The 21,292-nt window shown below is 34.1% G+C and overlaps 1 protein-coding gene across 1 annotated transcript; it reads left to right on the forward strand.

The window, feature by feature from the left end:
* Positions 1-842: 842 nt before the first annotated feature.
* On the forward strand, positions 843-20,262 carry DUSP19 (dual specificity phosphatase 19). The gene is made up of 4 exons (XM_039855276.1): positions 843-1,256; positions 6,366-6,412; positions 13,072-13,224; positions 16,964-20,262. The coding sequence occupies exons 1-4, from the start codon at positions 1,031-1,033 to the stop codon at positions 17,201-17,203; spliced, it is 666 nt and encodes a 221-aa protein (XP_039711210.1). The 5' UTR covers positions 843-1,030; the 3' UTR covers positions 17,204-20,262.
* Positions 20,263-21,292: the final 1,030 nt, after the last annotated feature.

Genomic DNA, 21,292 nt, shown 5'->3' on the forward strand with positions numbered 1-21,292 from the left:
TAAGTGCATTTAAAATTGAATTTTAAGTGAGGGGAAATTACTAAAGGAACCTTGTGATTTCTTTTGCAAAACAAATTATCTTTTTGTAATAAGAATCATAATTCTGTAATTAGCCTGTTTTGTAAATTTGAATGTTTGCATACTTGATTTTCTAAAACTGTATAGGACTTGCTGTAATGCTTCTTATAGTGTATATTTACTGCATAAAAGGCTTTTTTAGTTTTACTGATGGTGAAAATGTAGGAGGCAAGTTAGAAAATGCATGATTTAAGCTCTTGTCAAGTTGCATCCAGAAATAATTTAAATTTTAAAAGAAGAAAAATATCTTTGCAGATTTTGTTACCTCACAAATATACAGTTTTTACCTAATAAAAGTTCTTCTGGACAATAACAGCACGAAGTTAAAATGTGAAGGGCATAGGAAACGAGAAATAACTTTTAAGGTCCATTGTAGCACCCTCACCTTGCCCTCGTTCGGAACGGATTAGTTTAAAAGCAGGCGGGAAGGAAAGGCTCTGTGAGTCGGGAGGTTTGCACTGATACCGCTGTCTTACTAAAGCAGAGCCATATCCAGGTCAGCAGATATGGTTCACGGTCACTACAAGTGACATCGATTGAACATAGACAGAAACTCACTGCTTTTAAAGAGCGAGGAATTATTAGCTCTCTTTCCAATTAAGTCTTAGAGTTTACCATTCTGCATTAACGCTAGATTTAAACAGCAAAGTAGAAAAGCTACTATGGACTCCTTGAACCTATAAGGAAAAGGCAGGTTTTCCGTAGACCGGAAAAAAGAAAGATCATCCAATCGGCGTCCGTTTCTCAATGGCCAATCAAACTTTTTCTTACTTTGCGGCGCTGGGAAAAAAAGATCCGGAGGTCTGTCTCCCCGGTTTTGCTGCTACTGTCACCTGGAGGGCGGTGCACCCTGAGGCTGCATTTCTTCCCTGAGCGTTAAGGGACAAGCAATTCAGCCCTTTTCTGTGCTGGTTGGATTTGCTTGTATTTGTTCCTAGTCACTGCTCATGTAATGCACTCCCTTAACCAGGAAATTAAAGCATTCTCCCGGAATAATCTCAGGAAGCAATGCACCAGGGTGACAACGCTAACCGGAAAGAAAATTATAGAGACATGGAAAGATGCCAGAATTCATGTTGTGGAAGAAGTAGAGCCGAGCAGTGGGGGTGCTTGTGGTTATGTGCAGGATCTTAGTTTGGACCTGCAAGTTGGCGTCATTAAGCCATGGTTGCTTCTGGGTGAGTATATCGATTTGTCGTTGAGTCCTTTTAATCATAATACTTCTCATTATTTCCCTTAATATGTAATAGTTTTTACTATCAGCTATCCTGCCAAAAAATCGAAATGTTTCCTTTTTTGGATATGGAACTTCATTAGCTAGCCAGAGATGTTCCTTCCCCCACGATGTAAGAAGCACAGGTTCTGGTAGCACATGGCACCTGGTATTTGCATTTTAGAAAAGATTTCGTCCTGTTTCTGTATCTTCTCCGGAGGACAACATATTGATGTTGTGTGTTCTTGGATTATAAAAGGATATAGCTGTTTTTTAAATCATCTAATTAAAAAGAATGTTTTTATTAGTCAAAACTACAAGTGACGAGTGTTAGTTGTAGGAAGGTTAATACTTGAAATAGGTGCTTGTTTGCCTGCTCTGCTCTTACAAACCATATGAAATGCATGCCTCCTGTGGCTACATCTGTCTATGGTGGGTGTTTATAGAATGTTAAGGAAAAGCTGGGCTTTTAATTTATAGCTATGAGTCTGATGGTTTTATGACATTTTGTATTATGGAAAATATTGATTTTCTATACAAAGCATAGTCTACAAATAGCAAACAGTTATAAAAGTACAATTTGTTAGTTTGGCAAGAATATGGTATGGTATACTTAAAAAAATCAACAATGTTTTCAAGTAGTTTTAAATTATTTTTTATTTATGAATAAATAAAAGATTAATGATTTGTCAATATGCAGCCAAGTCATTCTTGAATAAAAAGAACACTGAACTGGAAGTCAGAAATAGCTTGGTACTATGCCAAGTACACACACATCCCATTCCTTTTAAAAACTCTGTGAAGGAGGGATTATCGGTTCCATTTTACAGATAGGAACTGGATTTCAAATCGGTTAAGTAAATTGCACAAGGTAACATACCTAGTGAATAACAGCTGGGCATCAAGCTCAAGTCTGATTGACTCTTGCTGTTCATCTATAAATAGACTGCCTTAGGGAGTCCAGGTTTTCAGCCCTGCTCTGCCTCTAACTTATCATGTGAGCTAGTGCAAGTCATTTATCCTCTCTGGTCCTCTAAAAACTCATCTGTAAAGCTGAAGTAACAGTATCTGCTTATCTCATAGGGTTATTCTGAGGTCGTTGTGAAAGGTTTTTGAAAGAAATCAACTGCAGTGTACATGAGTTGTTATTGTATTGTGTATTCTATGAATTGTTACATGAGCTACCTTTAAATTCGCCAAATAAATATCTTCAACTAGTTTCTGCAGCCTAGTGAAAAATTAAGTGGGTCATGTAGGTAGTATGGAAGGTTCACACAGGACTTACACAACATTTCTAGGAAAGAAAATATGTCCAGGCACATTTTTCAATTATTTGGCTTCCATTGTAATAATAGTGGTTTAAAATTATTGTAGAATTTTAAACTCTGCCTGTTGTTGTTGTTATTATTATTATTATTATTATTATTATTTATCCAAAGTAAGATGATTGAGGTAGTGTTCTCAAATGGGCCTTGGAACCCTTCCCAGGATCCTGGGAGGGTTCTGGTAGGGGCTTGTGAAACTATTCCTTATATGATCCCCTCTCTGGACCAGAAAATGGGATATTTTCATCAGGCACAACCTCCTTTCTTCTGAAAGGTAGATGGACCTTTTTCTGCCTAATTACAAGTGCCTTATTCCCGAGGGACCCATGGATGGTTACATCTACTGTTCTTCCACATGAATGATGCAGGGGTTGTTTCTGACCAGACTGGGTTTCTTTCTAGAAATGAGGATTGTTTCTGGGTTGCTTGGAAGAACTTCTTTCACCTCTTTAAAGCAACTCAATTCCAAGCCAGCACTACTGCCAGAGGACTTTTGTTTTTGGTGGGGAATAAAGACAATGGAGAGCTGTTAAAATATAATCTTTTTTGCTTAGCTCATAAATTTAAACAAGTTTCTGCCTTTCAGAAATCTTACATAGGCCCTTTAACTATCTAACAGGTTGATAAAAGGTCTTAGTGAGCATTTTTGTCCTAAGCTTTGTAAATTATATTTTTACAACAAAAATCTCTAGGACTTTTCTTTAATCTAACTTAATTTGGAAAAGTAGAAAATTCTAATTCTCCTGGGCAGTTAAAAGATGCACTCATTATTTGTCATATCCATTCTGTTAAGAAGTCTTAATTAGCGACATTTTGAGATCTTCAATTCTAAGTGAAAGCTTGGGATCCTTTATAAGGTTAAAGAGGAGTCTGAGATCTAGGAAGTCCGTTATTCGTGGAGGGCAGATAATACATTAAATTTGTATAGCTCTTCACAAATATTATATTACCTCGTTCTCATATTAATTTATACTATTTCTATCCATTTATGAATCTTCGCTCCTACTAATTTTCTTAAATAAAAAGATTTCTCTTTGGAAGATCATTTATTTCCCTTTCAGTAATGTAATAATGTTTTGTTTTGGTTTGCTTTGGTTTTGATTTGTAAATTAAGGTATGCTACAGAATTTACACAATACTTGCTATTTTAATAAAAAGGATCTCTTAAAAAATAGAAGCAGGCTTCTGGAGATCTTACGTATCTTGTTTTTTATGATGCATATATTATGATTGCAAAACACTGAAGCTGTTAGAAGTCTCAACTATAGCATGTAATATATATTCTTTCTAAATCAGCTCTCTCATCTGTATTTATTTTCATAATAAAACCTGGCCAAGATAATGAATATTAGTGATTTGTGTCAATGTACAGTATAACTGTAAATTGTTATTATTGGACCTCTTTGTTTAGTTGTATTCCTATTCATCACTGTTTTTATATTTTTAAAATTGTAATACAATAAAATTGACTCGGTATTTAGTTCTGTGAATTTTAACACAAGTATAGATTCATGTAGCCTTTAAAGTCTTAAAATTGATATTTGTTTTTTAATCTTAAAATAGTTTATAAAAGGATAACGTTCTATTTTTTCAAAACAAAGGTTTTAAATAATATATCATAATGTATGATATACAGTGTTTATTTCTTTTAATAATAAGTGTTTTTCCAATGAAAGTTTAACATAAGACTGCAACATAAAGCAACCATTTAAAATTAGAGAAAAGCTGATGTTTATGTCTAGAATTTAGAGAAAATTAACTTGAACTGGGTACTACCAACTATTAGATGAAACACGCAAACCGATTACCTGAAGTCCGTTTGTTTTTCACTAAAATTGTTCCCTTATACCAGGGGTCCTCAATACCTGAGCCGCAGACCAGTACCAGTCTGTGGCCTGTTAGGAACCGGGCTGCACAGCAGGAGGTGAGCGGTGGGCGAGCTTCATCTGTATTTGCACCCTCTCCCCAGCACCAGCATAACTGCCTCAGCTCTGCCTCAGATCATCAGGCATTAGATTCTCATAGGAGCACTGGTCCCTAGTGCCAAAAAGGTTGGGGACTGCTGCCCTACACTCTTAACATTCATATAATTTTCTTATTGTTTAAAAAGGCAGAGCATACAAGCTGCATTTTTTGGTTTCGAGAATATAATAAATTTGTATGAATGTAATCTTATTTGGAAGTCACTTTCCAAATATGGCAGGCAACTCTGAAATAAATTGACCTATTCTGTTTGGGTGTGTGTGTGTATGTGCGTATGTGTTTAATGAACTGAACAAAATATCCAGCATTGATAAATATAATAATGACAGTCTAGGGTATGTAAAGGAAAGAATTTCATTCATGCATGTTTCTTTTTTATCTGAAGGATGAGGCAGAATAGAATTATTATTTAAAATACATACATATTAAACCATCAAATTTCAATTTATTTGATCCCAGTTTTTTCTCTGAAGATGATTAGGACTTCTGATAGAAAACTGAAAAGATTTTCTAAATTATGAGATACTTCAAATGTGTAGAAAAATTATGGATAATAATATAACAGATTTATCTATCCACCATCCAGCTTTAATAAATGTTAATATATTGATAGACAGACTTTTAAGGAGAATACAGTCAAATGTAGGCTCAGTAAGGAGCCTGTGAGCTTTGTATTACCAAGAGACTATTGACCAACCTGCATACTCACTGGCCTTTTAACTACCTAAAATCATGTCATAGAAGGTGGCAGACTTCCCAGAAAGGTAAGGTAAGAAAACATTGTTTATTGAAATGGAACTTAATTCAGGAAACTAAAATACTTGAAATCTTTAAATAATTAATGCATTATTTTTTCAATTGTGTAATTCACCTTAACTAGTTATTCTCTTCTATGAACTTGCTTATTAAATAGAGTAAATTTCCAGGTATGAGAAATCTGGAAAACCAACTTTGACAGGAAGAAACTGTAAAAAGAGTACAGCCCCAGTGGTACACAGAATGTAGGTGGAATTCTATAGGCCAACAGTGTTTGCTTAAGCTACTGGGTGTTCCCTTAGCTGGGACTAAGCCATTTTGTGTCTTTTTAAAAATATTTTTTAAGTTACAAAAAAATAGATATTTATTGTACAGATTACTGATCAACATGAAGAAGAAAAAAAATCACCTATAATCCCACTGTTAACATTTTGTTCTATATACTTCCTGTCCATTTTAAGTATACAGATTTTTCGTTTTTACAAAAATGGACGATAGTATTTTCTAACCTGCTTTTATCACCTAATATATTGGGAATATATTTTCATGCCATAAATATTCTACATTTATCATTTCTAATGTCTGTATATATTTCACTACTAATTGGACCATCTTTTATTTAACCCAACCCCTATTATTGAACTTTTTGTGTGTGTGTGTGTGTTTTTTTTTTTAACAGATTAAAAAATAATCTATTATTGGGTTATTTTTTGTTTGTTTTATTTTTGTGATATTACAAACAATACTATGATGAACATCCTGATGGCTGGTCTTTGTGACATCCAGAACTTTTAGGACCAATTCCTAGGAATGGGATTTCAGATTCCAAGAGTATATATAAGATGAATATTTGTAATGAATATTTCCAAATTGTCTTTCAGAATGTTGGTTTCAGGTCTTCCCAAGTTGTATTTTTAAAAATAAATGAATAACTAACAGAAATATTGCAAAAAATGGATTAAAAAGATGATTATTTTTATGTTCAAGATGATATGATTTATTTCTTATAGGGTCACAAGATGCCGCTCATGATCTGGATACACTGAAAAAGCACAAGGTAAAAAAAAATGTTCAAGTCTGGCACCATGTATAGGAAGTATTTTAATTGTTACATTTATTTAGGAAAAACCGTATTGGTCCATTTCAGAGTTTAATTGGTAACGTTTTGGGCTATCATTTTAATAAAGTTGCAAACATTATTACACCTAACTCAAATATGTGTATTTATAATCCATCTTTTCAATTTTATATTCTCTTAATCTCCCTTCATGTATTCTCATGAACCTGATTTGGAGGCACATGTTCTTGACTCTGCTTATGTAGTTCCTCCATGTGGGACAGATTTTCCCTTCTTTTTTAAGTCCCATGCAGGTCTTGAGTCTCAACTAACATACCACTGTCTCCCCAATGTCATTTTCCTCCCACCCTCCTCCATACAACTGATGTAATTTATTACTTATTTCAATATTTACACAGACAAAAAAATTTTAGCCCTCTACTATTTTGTCAAGCACTGTTTTAAGATCATGGAATTGCTATGGTTTAAGGAATGCAAGAGGTTCTTGTTCACATGAAGCTTATATTCTGAAGGGCAGGGAGGGGAGAAAGACAAATAAGTAGCTCCAGTGCAGTGCATTGTGTGCTTTGATGTGGAAGTGTAGGATGCTGTTGGAATGCTTAGGAGATAATGCCTTTAACCTATATTTGTTTTGGGTTGGGTTGGGTTGGAGATAGGAAAGACAGAGAATTCTTCCTGGAAGAAGTGATGTTGAAGTTTTACTTTGACAGGGAATGGGGAGGGAAGGGATAGAAAAAATGGTTTGTGTAAAGACCCAGAGGCAAGAGAAAGGTATTCCAGTAACCCTGGAATAGAAACTGGAGAAAAAAGCATATTAGGAGACACAGCCAATCTGTGTAAACCAGTGTAAATTATTTGGACTTGGTCCAAAAGACAGTGGAAAGCATTGAAAGGTTTTTACCCAGGGATCAAATTCGCATTTTAGCAAAATTGTTCATTAGAGGCAGTGTGGAAAATAGATTGGAGGGTTGCTCAAGCTAGAGATGGGAGACTAGTTATGAGACTGTTGTGGTAATCTAAAAGAAGATGACAGTGGTTTAGATTAGGATTCAGTAGGGGTAGAGAAGTAGATGGATTTGAGGGTTTTTTAAGAGGGTAGCATCCTCAAAATTTAATGATAAATTACATATTGGACAAGGTGAAGGGAGGGAGAGGTTGAGGGAAAAGGAAGAGTCAAAGCTGATATCCAGCTTAGAGTAACTAATAGGTTTGGTGCCATTTCATGAGATAGGGAACAAAGTAGGGAAGAACCGGTTTTAGAGGAAAAACAATGAGCTCAGTTTTGAACATTTTTAATTTCAGATTCTATGAATAATCTAGCTTAAGTTCTTCAATAGATAGTGTGGACATATAGTGTCTAAAGTTCAGGAGAGGTAAAAATATAGATTTAGGAATCTTCAGCTTATAAGTAGTGATTGGAATCATTAGAGTAGATAAATCACTTGGGGAAAAGTATAAAGTGAGTGGAGAAGAAGGCCTACAACAGAACCCTGAGTAACACCAGATCATGAAGAATGGTCAAAGGAAAAACAATTTACAGCCAGAAAGGAGGATCTAAAAGAGGTAGTAGGAACGTCAAAAAAAAATGTGGTGTCTTAATGTCACCCTGAACATGCTCGATCTTGTCTGATCTCGGAAGCTAAGCAGGGTCGGATCTGGTTGGTACTTAGATGGGAGACCACCTAGGAATACCAGGTGCTATAGGTGTTTAAAAAAAAAAAAAATGTGTCTTGGAAGCCAAAGAAGGAGAGCGTTTTAAGGAGGAGTCGGCGGTGTTAGATGCTGCCAGAAGTTTAAGTGCAATTAGCACTAAATTACATCGATTGGACTTCACAGTAAAGAAGTTGTTAGTGATGTTTGTGGGAACAGTTGCATTTGAATTTGAGGCCAAAGCCAGTTCAGATTTCAGAAGTTTGAGAAATGGAAGAAATGATGGCAGAAAAAGAAAAAAAAGAAAGAAAAAAAAGAGGAAAATGGGATGAGCCAAAGGAGGGAGATATGAGAGTTTTGAGCATGCTTTAAGGCTGATGGTACAAGAAGGAACTGAAAATACAGGCGAGCAAGAATTGTGGCTAGGGGGATGTGCCAAGAAAGTAGTAGTCAGTTTGACCCTAAGCACAGGTGCCAGAATGAGCATAATAAGGGATGTGGGAGCACATCATCCATTGCAGTAAGAAAGCAGAAGGAAAAGATGGGTTCAGGTGTAGGCAGGTTTTTAATTCTGATGATAAGATGTGTGGGTTTCTATGATGGCTCCTCTTTTTTTACTTTAAAGTAGTAAGTGAAGTGATCTGCTAGAGTAAGGAAGAGATGGTACAGTTGAAAGTTATTAGGAGAGTGGGGGAAGTTTGAACAAGCTGTTATGGGGAATGAGAGAGAGCGCCTACTAGGGGAATATAGTTGGTAAGCATTGCCGAGGGTCCAGTGAAGTTGGCTCTCATAAATTTATGGTCACAGTAACTGCAGCATTGTATGACTTTTCTCCAGCAATGCTTAGAAATCTGGATATACAGTCAACGTTTACCAGACAGGTGCAGGGGAAATGAACCATGGACTATAAGCTGATTAGAAAAGAAAGAAGGGGCTGATAAGAAGAAAATAGAAAGATGAAGGAGTTGATGGTTCTTGTGAAGTCTAGTGGGAGAGCTGAATGGAAGAGCTGGACCAATAAGAGCGGGATGCCTGAATTTATGGCATCAGCCCTGGAGCAGTTTTGGGCATTGGCTTTAAAGGAAGGTGATTGAAGTGGAATGATGATGGAAGTCATTGGAAATGAGGTTGTTAGGAAACTGTTAAACCCCAGTGGAAATTGATGTTACCCAGGATAATGGTAAGACTTGGGGTGGGGCGCAGCCATCTGAGAGTCAGATGGAATAATGAGCAAGGATTTTTATCCTTGGGTAGAAAAGAAGTGATTTGGAAGAGTCAGGGAGTAGCCAAAATAATGCAACCCTGCCTCTCACCCATGAGGTAAATGAGTGCTAGACCCCTTTCTAGGTTCAAGAGATACAGAAATGAACAAGGAATAAGATCTTTGCTCTTAAAATATGATACTTCGAGATGGGAATACATTCTTTGAAAGAGCTGAAACAAGGCAATGGGAGGAGTTGGGAGATAGTAACATGAGTTGGAGTAGGCCTTTCTAAGGGTATTTCATTTCAACTGAGACTGTATGACAGTCAGGCATGTTAGATCAGGGTGAGAAAACTTCAGGCTGGGAGAATGGCAAATATGAAAGTCTTTGGGGGAGGGGAGGGGACAAGTTCAGTAATCTATTCCTTCGTTCTGGTCCCATAACTCTTTGCTCTCTTGTAGCTCTTTATACCTTTCTTCTATTATTCAGCAAACTTCTAGAAGATAGGTAGAGATCTTGTCCTACTTACCTTTATTTCCCACAGCCCTGAGAAAAAATTTTGATTGAACTGAAGCTAAAAATTTTATATGATAAACACTTGCAACTAATTTTCCCAATTCATTAACTAATTCGATATGTTTATTTGTCAATGTACTTGGGTTTAAACTGGACTCTCCTTTTTTGTTATAATAATTCCTACCTGACAATAAGAGATAATGGTCTGGAAGTGCATAAGGATATGAGAATTACTATAGTTCTTAACAGGAACCCTCTTAGATCAATATTTGAACACAAGTGGAACAAGTTTCAAATTCTTACACTAATTAATATTTCTTGGTAAAAATGAAAAATAGCTGATAAATTTGTTCATTGGCAAGTGTTATTATTTATCTCCTCTTCAAATACTAGTTCAAATTCCATTTTGTCCTGGTGATATGAACCAAGTGGCTATTTAAAAGATCTTCTTTCTCTGTATTTATGACCTGTTAAAAAGATAAACCTAAATAGAGGGTGTCTTGAAAAATTTAAGGATGGTTCAAAACAAAATAGTTGATTTAAATACTGGCACATTTCAAAGGAATAGTCTAGCATTGAAGTAAAGTGCTGTAACTAAAAGTTCTCTTGAGGATAATTTCAGAAATTTCTATAGGATTTTATTTTAGTGTTTAGATATGGTAATAATGGTTGCTTTATTAATAAGGTACTCAAGTGCCTGGTGTGTGCTGAATAAAGCACTGTGTAGGACAGAGAACTGGGTGTGACATAAAATGTTCCAAGTTATTTATGGCAGTATTGTTTAGGATAGCAAATTATTGAAAACAAACCATGTGTCCATCAATAGGGAATGGTTACATGAACAACAGTACACTCATATAATAAAATACTACTATATTGCTATGAAAGAACACAAAAAAGTATCTCTAACTACTGATATGAAAAGATTTCCAGGACGTATTTAATAGAGGAAAATCCCTAAGGTGTAGCCTTCGTGTAAGAAAGGGAGTAAATAAAATATTTGCATAAACGTACTCTAAAAGAATACACAAGAAACCAATAAAGGTGGTTATCATTAGGGTGGGAGATAATGAGGTGGATATGGACAGGGTGAGAGCAAGACTTCTTAATATTTCTTTTGATAATATTTTGATTTTTGAACTGTGCAAAAAATAAAATTTTATTAAAACTGGAAATTATAATGCCTAAATATGAGGGCTAAGTGAGGTAAACTCTGTGCCTAGCACATACTAAATACTCAGTTAAGGGACTATTCTTACTGTCTATTGTAAAGGGCATCCCAAGGGCAAACATTGTTAGGGCCTCTGCGACTGCATTTGGCAAGTATGCTTAATTACTAAAAGGGTTCCTGTCACCACTACCACCTGTGACTCAGTACCATTCTTTTTGATCAAGACCATTCAAACTCATAAATTGCATTTCCAAACAGTTAAACTACCTACGCATTGAGTAGTTTAATAATCCACAATATTTGTAATGCACTTTTACCTTTCAACAGGTTTTCCCAAGATTCTCATTGGGTCTTCTTCATAATCCTGTGATGTATAGGGAAGATATATAGGTAATGATATATATAATACATATTTAATATATATAATGACATATATAAATTCTGGACATGGAGGTGGTCAGACTTTATTCCTTGTCTTTTGAGAATGTAGAATATAGTTGTAAAGACAAAGCAAACACATCAATATTATAAAACATTGGAAGATATTATGTAATTAGGGACAGAATCATATCATCCTGCCAGAAGTATGCTGGGAGTGATATAGATTTCACTGGGGAAAGCAGAAGGGCATTTCAGATTTTATTGTCTGAAAATGTCCTTCCTTCTTTCTAGCTCCTCCCTCCAATCTCTTGTTTAAGAGTCTGGAGTAGACATTTGAGGTTTTTTTTTCTGTTGCCTTTCTTCCTCAGGGCAGTTAGGTTAGTCAATGGCCTATGGCTCTCTCTTCATGAGGTCTAGCTCTCTGAGTGTCTTAATATTCTTTTGGTTGGGAACCCCAGAAACCTGAGTAAGAAAAAAGAATGTATGATGGTTTAGGGGGACCTCTGGCACCGAGGGTAGAGAGTGGCCAGAGAAGGTAGAGAAGGCCATTGAAAATAGCCCCTCTCTCCCACTGGCATCATAGCCTCTCATTGCACGTCTACTCTATTCATCTCAGTTGGAAGGAAGAATTTTTCGGCTTCTCCGAGCACTTAGTAGAAAATGGCTGTCTTAAAGCTCTCAGGTTTGTGGATCATTCTTGCTGTCTTTTATACCTATTTTTTAAATTTCTGAAGATAGTATGATTAGCCTAGCTTAAGTCAGGTGTCCACCCGAATCCAGTCGGCTGTGCTGGGGGAGTCAATGGGGGTGGAGAGAGGTGCTGTCAGAGACATACTTGTGAGGGTAATGGGGGCTAGAGAGGCTGGACAAGAACTGTAAAATATGTGTGAACTACATGAGAATATCGAGGTCAGGCAAAATCGAAGACACACACTAAGAGAATAAATACAATGAGAAGCATGTCATGACAAGAAACAGTGACTCATTTTTCTCATCCATTTGGCCTTTGGATTCTCTTAATGGCTTTCACTTTTCATGGCTCCTTCCATTATGCTTGGCGGACTCTAGGAAAGGGGCTCAAATGTGTACATGGAGTAGGAGATTGCTTATGTGTACCATTTGAAAGAAAATCTTTCATGGCTGTCTTGCTTTTCAACTAGACTAATTTGTCAGAACCTCTGGATTTGAGACCTTGTGACATTGATATTTTTTTGAAAGCTCACCAAGCGATCCTAATGTGAAGCCACACTTGAGAGTCATGGTACTTACAAACAATATGAAGGAAAATTGGCAAATAATTATTTAAAGGAAGTTTGTGCTGCTGATACACTTCTCAAGTTTTTTACGTGGACATTTCGTGATTTTTTCACAAATATTTTAAGTACTTTCTGTGCTAAGGTCACTGCTTATTGACAATGCTTACTTATATAGTGAGTAAGGTAAACATGGTCCCTACCTTCATGGAGTTTCTAGTTCAGTGGAGGAGACAATGTCAGAGTGGTAACGGCTATGATAGGGGAAGTAGAGGTTGCTATGGGAGGATAAAACACTTCTGTTGAGGGATGAGGCAGTCAGAGAAGCTTCCTAGAGGAAGTATTATTCAAGCAAGTCATGCTTAACTTGTTTATTCTTGTTACATATCTCAACATCCAGTCTCTTTTTAAATAACCTAATTCATGAGAATTTTTAAAAATTATCTTTTTCTTTCTCTTTAAGGTGACTCATATTCTCAATGTTGCATATGGGGTTGAAAATGCTTTCCTCAGTGACTTCATATATAAGAACATTTCTATATTGGATCTGCCTGAAACCAATATCCTGTCTTATTTTCCAGAATGTTTTGAATTTATTGAACAAGCAAAAATGAAGGTAAGTTTTATTTTGATCTAAATTCTTCAAAAGCAGAAATTTTAAAATATGGGTTCATTATTCAATCTTCGTTCTTTTTGTAATGAATATGTAGAAAATTATTATGAAATTTCTCCTCAATAATATTTCATTAATTCCTACTACAACTATTTAGTTCTGTAATTGCATTTTTTTCAGTGAGATATTTAATATTAATTTCTCATCTTCTAATGTCTTCTTGAAAAATGTTAGGAGATAAAATTCTTCACTTAACTGAGTTTTCTTTTGTATATGTATATTTGATTTCCTTGGATAGTTTATAACCACCTGCCGTTTGACCAGTTGCAAGATGATCAGGTGGACCATGGGATGAATGCTGTGCTAGTCCTTTTACTTATTTATGAGGGTTAACATGGATTCATTTTTGTGGCTGAGGTAGGGATTGTGATCTGTGCATTTTTAGCAATAGATTTTTTATGGCACTCTAAGGACTAAATGTTTATTGCTTTACTGAGGTAGTATGAAAATGCTGATCTGAAGCTGTCTATTGGTTCTTTGACTTTAGAAGACCAACAGACAATATAATACTTTGATCTTGGTATTGGATCCAGGTCAACACTCTGACAGGCAGGGTTTCTAACTTGGCTGTTACCAATGATAATACCTTGAAATGGTATCATTTTAGTCAGTATGTAATTTTTACAAAATTTATGTGAGATAAATAGATGGGAATGTAGAAGCACTTACAGAGAAAAGTTAACTCTCTTGGAGCACCTAACAATTAGTGACAATTAACATTAGAATCCAGTTTAATTGAATTTCATCTGATGATCTCCCTTCTATCTCTTCTTCTCTTTCTCTCTTCCTCTCTCTTAGGCGTTTCTTTCACTTAGTAATTCATTGAGTGTCATATGTGCCCAGCACTGTTCTAAGTGCCTTCTCTAGATTACCTGGAAAATATAAAACTGTTCAACCCTACCATTCAACTTTATTTAATAACAGATATTTGGATGAAAGAAAAAGAAGAGGTTTTCTAATTCAAAGCCTAATATTGGCCACTCTGTTCTCCTGTTAAAAATTTGATAGGCTCTAGATTGTAACATTCCAGGGTACCAGTAATTAGTATTAAAAGTAAAATGATAGTGTTTCTGTATTAGCTGTTCCTTTAAGGAGATGTAGAATATGCCTTAGGCCCCTTTTTTATGTGAAAGGTTTTGTTTGTTAGTATGAAAATGTGTATTTGATATTCTATGTTTACTGTATTATTTGTTTTGTAAGATGTGATTTTTAAAATATGATATAATCTGTATGATTGTAGAAAAATTGGAAAATACAGGTAAATAAAAATGAAGATCACCCTATTTTCACCACTTAGACATTACCACTGGTAGCACTTTAATATATTTTTCTGTAAAACAGACTTATTTACAAAAGGCCTGAACTTGGTTCCGTTAATCTGTCAACAAATATTAATTACTTATTCTGAGAAGATATGAGGACTCATATTGCTGCCTTCAAGAAGCTTGCAATCTAGTTGACAAGCTATTAATAACATAAGAACAAAGAAAGCTTGATAAAATGGAAATACTGTAACCTAATTATTATCCGCCCATAGCAAGATGGTGATTTGAATTTATAAGAGAATGCTTTCTTGTAAATGCAGAACAAACTTAATTTATTTGATTAGCAAACACATATGGAATATCTACTGTGTGCCAAAAATTGCACTAAGTTTGAGGCATACAAAGATGGCTAAGATAGTTCCCTGCCCTCATCTCACCCAGCGAGAGGCAGCCTTCTTAGAGCAGAAGCAAGAATTAGCTGGACCAAGACAAGAAACAAAGGCCTTCCAGGCATAGGATAACAACAAGTACAAACGAAAAAATTGCTTTATAAATTATTTAATTTTCACTATTTTGAGTTCTGGAAAGGGGATATAAAGCCAATAAACTTTCTGGAAATACTTTAAAGGACAGCGTGATACCCAAGGAATAATAAAAGGTAAATAGGTAAATTCAAAATCTATAGAAACCAACAGAGCTAGCTGTCACATAAAGAATATAAGAGAGAAGAAAATACCAACATTATTAAACCTTAGCTAAATCTGTTTGCACAGTGTATAAGACTGAAAATAAAGCTAGTTTCATTTTTCAGAGGCATAGGTATGGTTCATAAAATAAAGATGTCTAGTATGTAGTCAGAAAATGTGAAAAACGACAGAAGGGTATCTTATTAAGCGTATGATTCTAAGTTTCTTTGAAATATCTAATTCATTTTGAATTAAAAGAAGTTCACTAATAGTTTTCATCAGTTACTATAATATGATTTTAAAATGTCTTCAGTCTCATAAAAATGAACTATAGTACAAAGTAAGAAAAGTTTCATATATGTGTAGTGAATATTTCTGTTTTACTTTTCTTATACAGAAGGTTAATATCTGGAACTTACTCAGAAACATATAAATAATATATATATTATATATGTAAGAAAACAATTGAAAATGTCTTTTCGATATAAGGATTTTCAAAATATCACTGATTTTATTGTGAATCATTTGACTTTCTTGAAATGAGATGCATTTGCAAATTTGTTACAGCAGATCTAGGAGAGGAATTTTGCAACATATTTATGAGTCTGAGAAAACTGCCTTGCAAAAGTAAAATAATCCAATGAGCCATAAACATAGTATTGTTAACGTATGCTTTGGGTAGAGAGTTGTAAGTTTTGGTTTTTTTTGTTATAAGTTTTGGGGTTTTTTTGTTATAAGTTTTGTTTTTTTCCCCTTCCCTTGTTCCCATCTTTCCATTGTTGTAAGTTTTTAGTTGTAAGTTTTGTTTTTTTTTTCCCTTCTCATGTTCCCATCTTTCTTTTGTACTGTACCAAAAGAAGAATCAGGAAATGAAGTAACTAAATTGTCTAGTTCTGTAGGGTGTACTCACAGTTCCCTACATTTCATTTAGATCATTAACTTTTTAAAAGCCTGAAATAAGCCAACCTGTATCGATGGTGTTCCATCAGATCTATCACATTCATTATTAATGCAATATTACCCCCATCAGCATTGGTCTTGCACTGTGTACCTTTTCACTTGTAAAGTATCATTTGCAAGTTACCTGAAACGTTTTTTCATTTATTGACCTCATGGTAGTGTCTAATTACCTTTTCCACTTCGCATTGTCATGAGCTATTTGTGTCATCATTTTACTACCTTATAAGTTTAACTGTTTTTTAAGTTACTTCCCTCCAGAATAAATTACTTCTAAAGGGAGAAAATTCTTTCCTTGCTAACCATTCTATATGTAGATTTCCAAGCTAGTGATACTAGTTTCTTTATGGGAACACTGTGTGTACTTAGAATGTCTCAGGCTTTCTGTTGTTATGATTATGGTTTTTTCATGTTTCCACATATATTTCCTGTAATTTTTCTTTTATTTATAGACATGAGGCTGAGTTACTACACTTTTATGTATACTTTACTAGATTACTTCAATTTAAGAACGATACTGTTTCAGAATTTTAAATACATCATCGAAGCATTTTAATCCTGGGGGTTGGGAAGAGGAGGTATTGGTTAATTTATGGATTGTTTTTTCCATTCTTTTCTTACAACAAATTGTGCTTTGATAATTGAATAAATTGAATTAAATAAAATGATAGAAAGAATATTTTTATTTTATAATGTTAAATAACATAAGAATATATGATTGATTTAATAACCTTTCTCAAAAGAATAATGAAGTTTTGTTTGATTTTATTGCAGGGTGGAGTGGTTCTTATTCATTGTAATGCAGGAGTTTCCAGGGCAGCTGCAATTGTAATAGGTTTCCTGATGAATTCTGAAAAAATTTCATTTACCAGTGCGTTCTCTTGGGTGAAAAATGCGAGGCCTTCCATATGTCCAAATGCTGGTTTCATGGAGCAGCTTTGTATATATCAAGGGGGCAAAGAAAGCAATAAGTGTGACAAAATACAGGAATTAGAAAGGGACAACAGTTCATGAGTTACATTCTTGAGATAATGAACAACTGCAATTTCTGAGTTGGCTTCTATAGCTACCTTTCCCCTTTTTGTGGAGATCAGGTGAATAAAAACTTCCTTTTCTCTTGCCTTTTTTCAAGTGGAAATGGAGGTCAATTGATTGTCCTGAGCTAGTGTATAAATAATTTAAAAAATAATTTTATGTTTTCTTCGGTATTATAATGCCTGATTAAATGCTTCTTTGATTTGCTAAGAGAGAATAACAATGTATTACCAATAATTGATTTATGTAGAAGGAAAAGTTTTAAATTTGAAATCTATATTAGAACATAGAAAGATTAAATCGGTTGATTAAGATTTAGTATTTTTCTGTTCTACAAATGTTTCCATGAAGGAAAAAACATGAAATTCTACTTGACTTACTGTTTAAGAGGGAGATAAATTTCTCTGTAAATAACTTAAGATTAAAAACCAATACCTTAAACCTTCCAAAGAGGTAAACAAAGTATGAAGGTTTGCACTATATTTATATAGTGGTTACCATAGTCACAAAATTTTTATTGTCTTTTTATGAAAATGTACCCACTTTTCATTTTGATTTTTTAAAAATCTGATTCTATCCCTTGCATTTATTTTTAAGTTTTTATATAGATTTTCTTTCTTATATTATTATGAGCTTATGGTTCTTTAATTAGGTGATCTAGTCTCTTACATTGTGTGCTTTTTATCTTGGGTTCCTAGCATTCTGTTTTTGGGTCCCATGTCATAATTTTTTGATCTCCTTGGATCTGTGGAAAAATGTTTTATAGATCATTTTTCAGATGTAATTTGTTCAATCATCTGTTTTCTAGTTCGATATTCTACTAGAGAACATATTTTTTAAGGAAAGAAGGGTTATGGTTTTGTAAAAAAAAATTTAAATACATTCTTAGAAAGCATAAAATCATTTACAATTTTATCTCTGGCCAGAGGCTTTTGAATAGTTTATTTTTTTAAAAATTAAATCTTCATATTGGCTGAAGGATGAAATTTACATCATAAATTTGCTTAAAGATATTATTTATCTTTTTCAAAATAAAATGTACTTAAAATTACCTATAATAATTAAGATAGGATTTAATAGCTTTCAAGTAGCCTTCATGACTTAGAAAATATCATTGCCATTTAGATTGTATTAGGAAGGTCCTGAACTCTTCTGAAATACATATTATAGAGAGCAAGCATATTCCTGTACGTAAGTTGGAAAGTGTATATTGAGCATGTCCATGCATTTGAGAAAGCAGGCTTTCTTATGCTGTCAGGAGCAAAAAGTAGAAGTGATAAATGAAAAGTATGTTTCGAGATTGCTTATAGACGGACCAAATGCCATCACATGCAAAGCTATGAACATTGCTTCTGTTGAGAAGCAGCATAAATGTAGTCAACCTACAGTGAGCTATTCGAGGCCAGCCAAGGCAGACAGAATCTTCTTTATGAGACTGTATAATGTTGTCTCTGTAGTCAGTATTGCTGAGGGTTTGCAGAGTGAACCTTTTCCATTCACATGAAAACATTTATTTAAATACATTTTCTTTTGCTTGGTGCTGTTCAGTTTTCAGCCATTAAATGTGACATGAAGCCCTGAATAGAACTTTTTCATGATGGATAATGTATTACTTATGTTTGTAGCTTGTATGCTTAGTTGTTGCCTGGTTATGGTATAAGCTCCTATCTTCTGATTATGGTATAAGCTCCTATCTTCTGAATTACTTACAAAAGTGCTTTGAACATTGAACACAGTAGTTTGCTGTATCTAAAATAGATCAATGAATGCAATCCAGTCTTTAAAATTAGGGAAGGGTATTATGTGAGGCAGTGATGGGTCATATATATATATATATGTTTATTGTGTTTCCCATGGATATGTCACTCTGTTATACCTATTTATAAAAAGGAATTTCATCATTATGATTCTTTATATCACATATTATAAATGAAAAAAGTGTATACCAAATATAGGTATGTTTTCAGGGAGAGGGAAAATATTTTGAAGAGTTTTTACCTCTTTTAAAATAGATTTTTCTGCCATTTAAAGATTTTTTTTTGCTTTCTTGTTTTTTTCCTACCATTTTTTAAAAGGAAGAGAAAATGAAAGTATCATTTGTTCTTAAACATTGAAAAGAAATATAGAGCCTTCCTAGCAACCTGAGAAAGATGAGCAGAGCAAAGGTACTGAAATAAATGATAAAATTCTATTTATTTGAGGTCAATATTTTTTAAGTGTTTTGCTAACTTTATGCTTTAGTATAGGTGTGTGATGACATATAATTTTCATTGAAAACTAAGAAATATTTAAATTTTTGGAAAAACTAAAGAAATCTTTTTTTAGATTCTTTAGGATAAAATTTAGACCATTAACTCAAGACACAGAATCGGAGGAAATGGAGTATAGTATTTTAAATTGTTGCTGCAGTTTTACTTTTGCATCCCTTCTTCCTTGTTGAACCTTGATTGACATGTATGAATATAGCACATTTATATAGTATAAATATGTATTATGTAACCTAGGGATTATACTTGGATTATGATTGATAATTTCTGTGGTGATGGGGAAACCCTGAACTTGTCACGTGATATTAGTAACTAAGATGGTTCAAATGTATGTAGCAAGTCCCCCTCAAAGATAATTTCTTTAAAAGTCCTTGAATGTAGCAAGTATAAATCAGACCTTATAACCTCACCCAGTGAGTTAAGCAAAGCTACAGTACATTTAAAAATAACGTATATAGCACAATGAATTATTTATTTTTCCAGGTGACTCTAAATAGTTGATTTTTCTGCCCGAAGGATCTTGAACATATTTAGTCACTCTGTAGTTATTTAAGAATTTAAACCCAGAGGATGAAAAAGTTTTATATTCTTGTACATCAATAGAATTTACAGTTAACATATATATGGTTTGTTTTCATTGATATGCTTTAAAAATAACATAACCTTTCTATTTCAAGTGAAGCTTGACTTGTTTTATATGTACCCTGTTTATAATATACCCTTTATTGTTTCTAAGTATTGATATACTTTAATAAAATAATAAATTTACCATTTCTCTTGTTAATATCTTTACTTATTTTAGGTTGTTATAGAGATTTAATATTTATTTGCTGTCAAATTCTGGGCTAACAGATCTTTTGACAGGACACAAAATGGTACATTTTGCAATAGAAATTAGTTTAAAGTCTGCAGAGATTTGTTTGCTCCAGCCACTTCAAGAAATGAAAAAGCTAAAGTAAGAGCTTATAATTGGCATTACTGTGAAGAAATTGTCATTGAAAATTCAATGGAACATCCTAGTATTTTAAATGGAGAGAATATGCTGAATTACTCTCAGATAAAACTACTGAGTATTCTAACCATGACAGCAGAGATTATTCCAACATTTTCTGGCACGCGGCTCCCACACACATCGTTACTTCTCCTACCTACTCATTGCTGACTACTTTCCCTCTCAATTTCTTTGTTTCAACCAAACTGGCCTCTTGGCTCTCTATTCCTTAAAAATGCATAATCAGGGCCCCACTTCATTACTTGCTGTTCCCTCTACTTGGAACACTTTCCCCCAGTAACATTAGATCTTTGCTCAAATTGCCTTCTTGGTGAAGCCTCGCCGACCACCTCAGTTAACATTGCTCCTATCTCTAACATGTTTTTCTCCTTTCCTGTTTTATTTATGGCATAGCCCTAGTTATCACCAAAATTCTATATATTTTACTTATTTTTTTTTGTTTTTGCCACCAAAACTTGAGCTCTCCATGAAGGCAGAGATTTTTACTATGTTGTTTATTTATACTATCTATAAGATGTTTAAATATCTTACTATTTTTTTTATCTATTATGTACCCCATAATGGCATTCAAAATTGTGTTGGGAAGGTAGAAGGAAGGAAAAAAAAATTGATGCATGTCTCCAAAAGTTATATAAGTTTTGGTATTACTTTTTTCACTTCCCATCAGATACTAAGAACCATTTAATTGGTTAAAATATAAGGAGCATCAGCTAAACTGATGTTTCCTTTGATGTCTGGCTGCCCTCTTTCTGCCAGTTGTTTACTATAATGAAATAATTAGAAAAAAAT

The sequence above is a fragment of the Pteropus medius genome, unplaced genomic scaffold (assembly GCF_902729225.1).
Source record: "Pteropus medius unplaced genomic scaffold, Ma_sr-lr_union100, whole genome shotgun sequence".
Classification (NCBI taxonomy): domain Eukaryota; kingdom Metazoa; phylum Chordata; class Mammalia; order Chiroptera; family Pteropodidae; genus Pteropus; species Pteropus medius.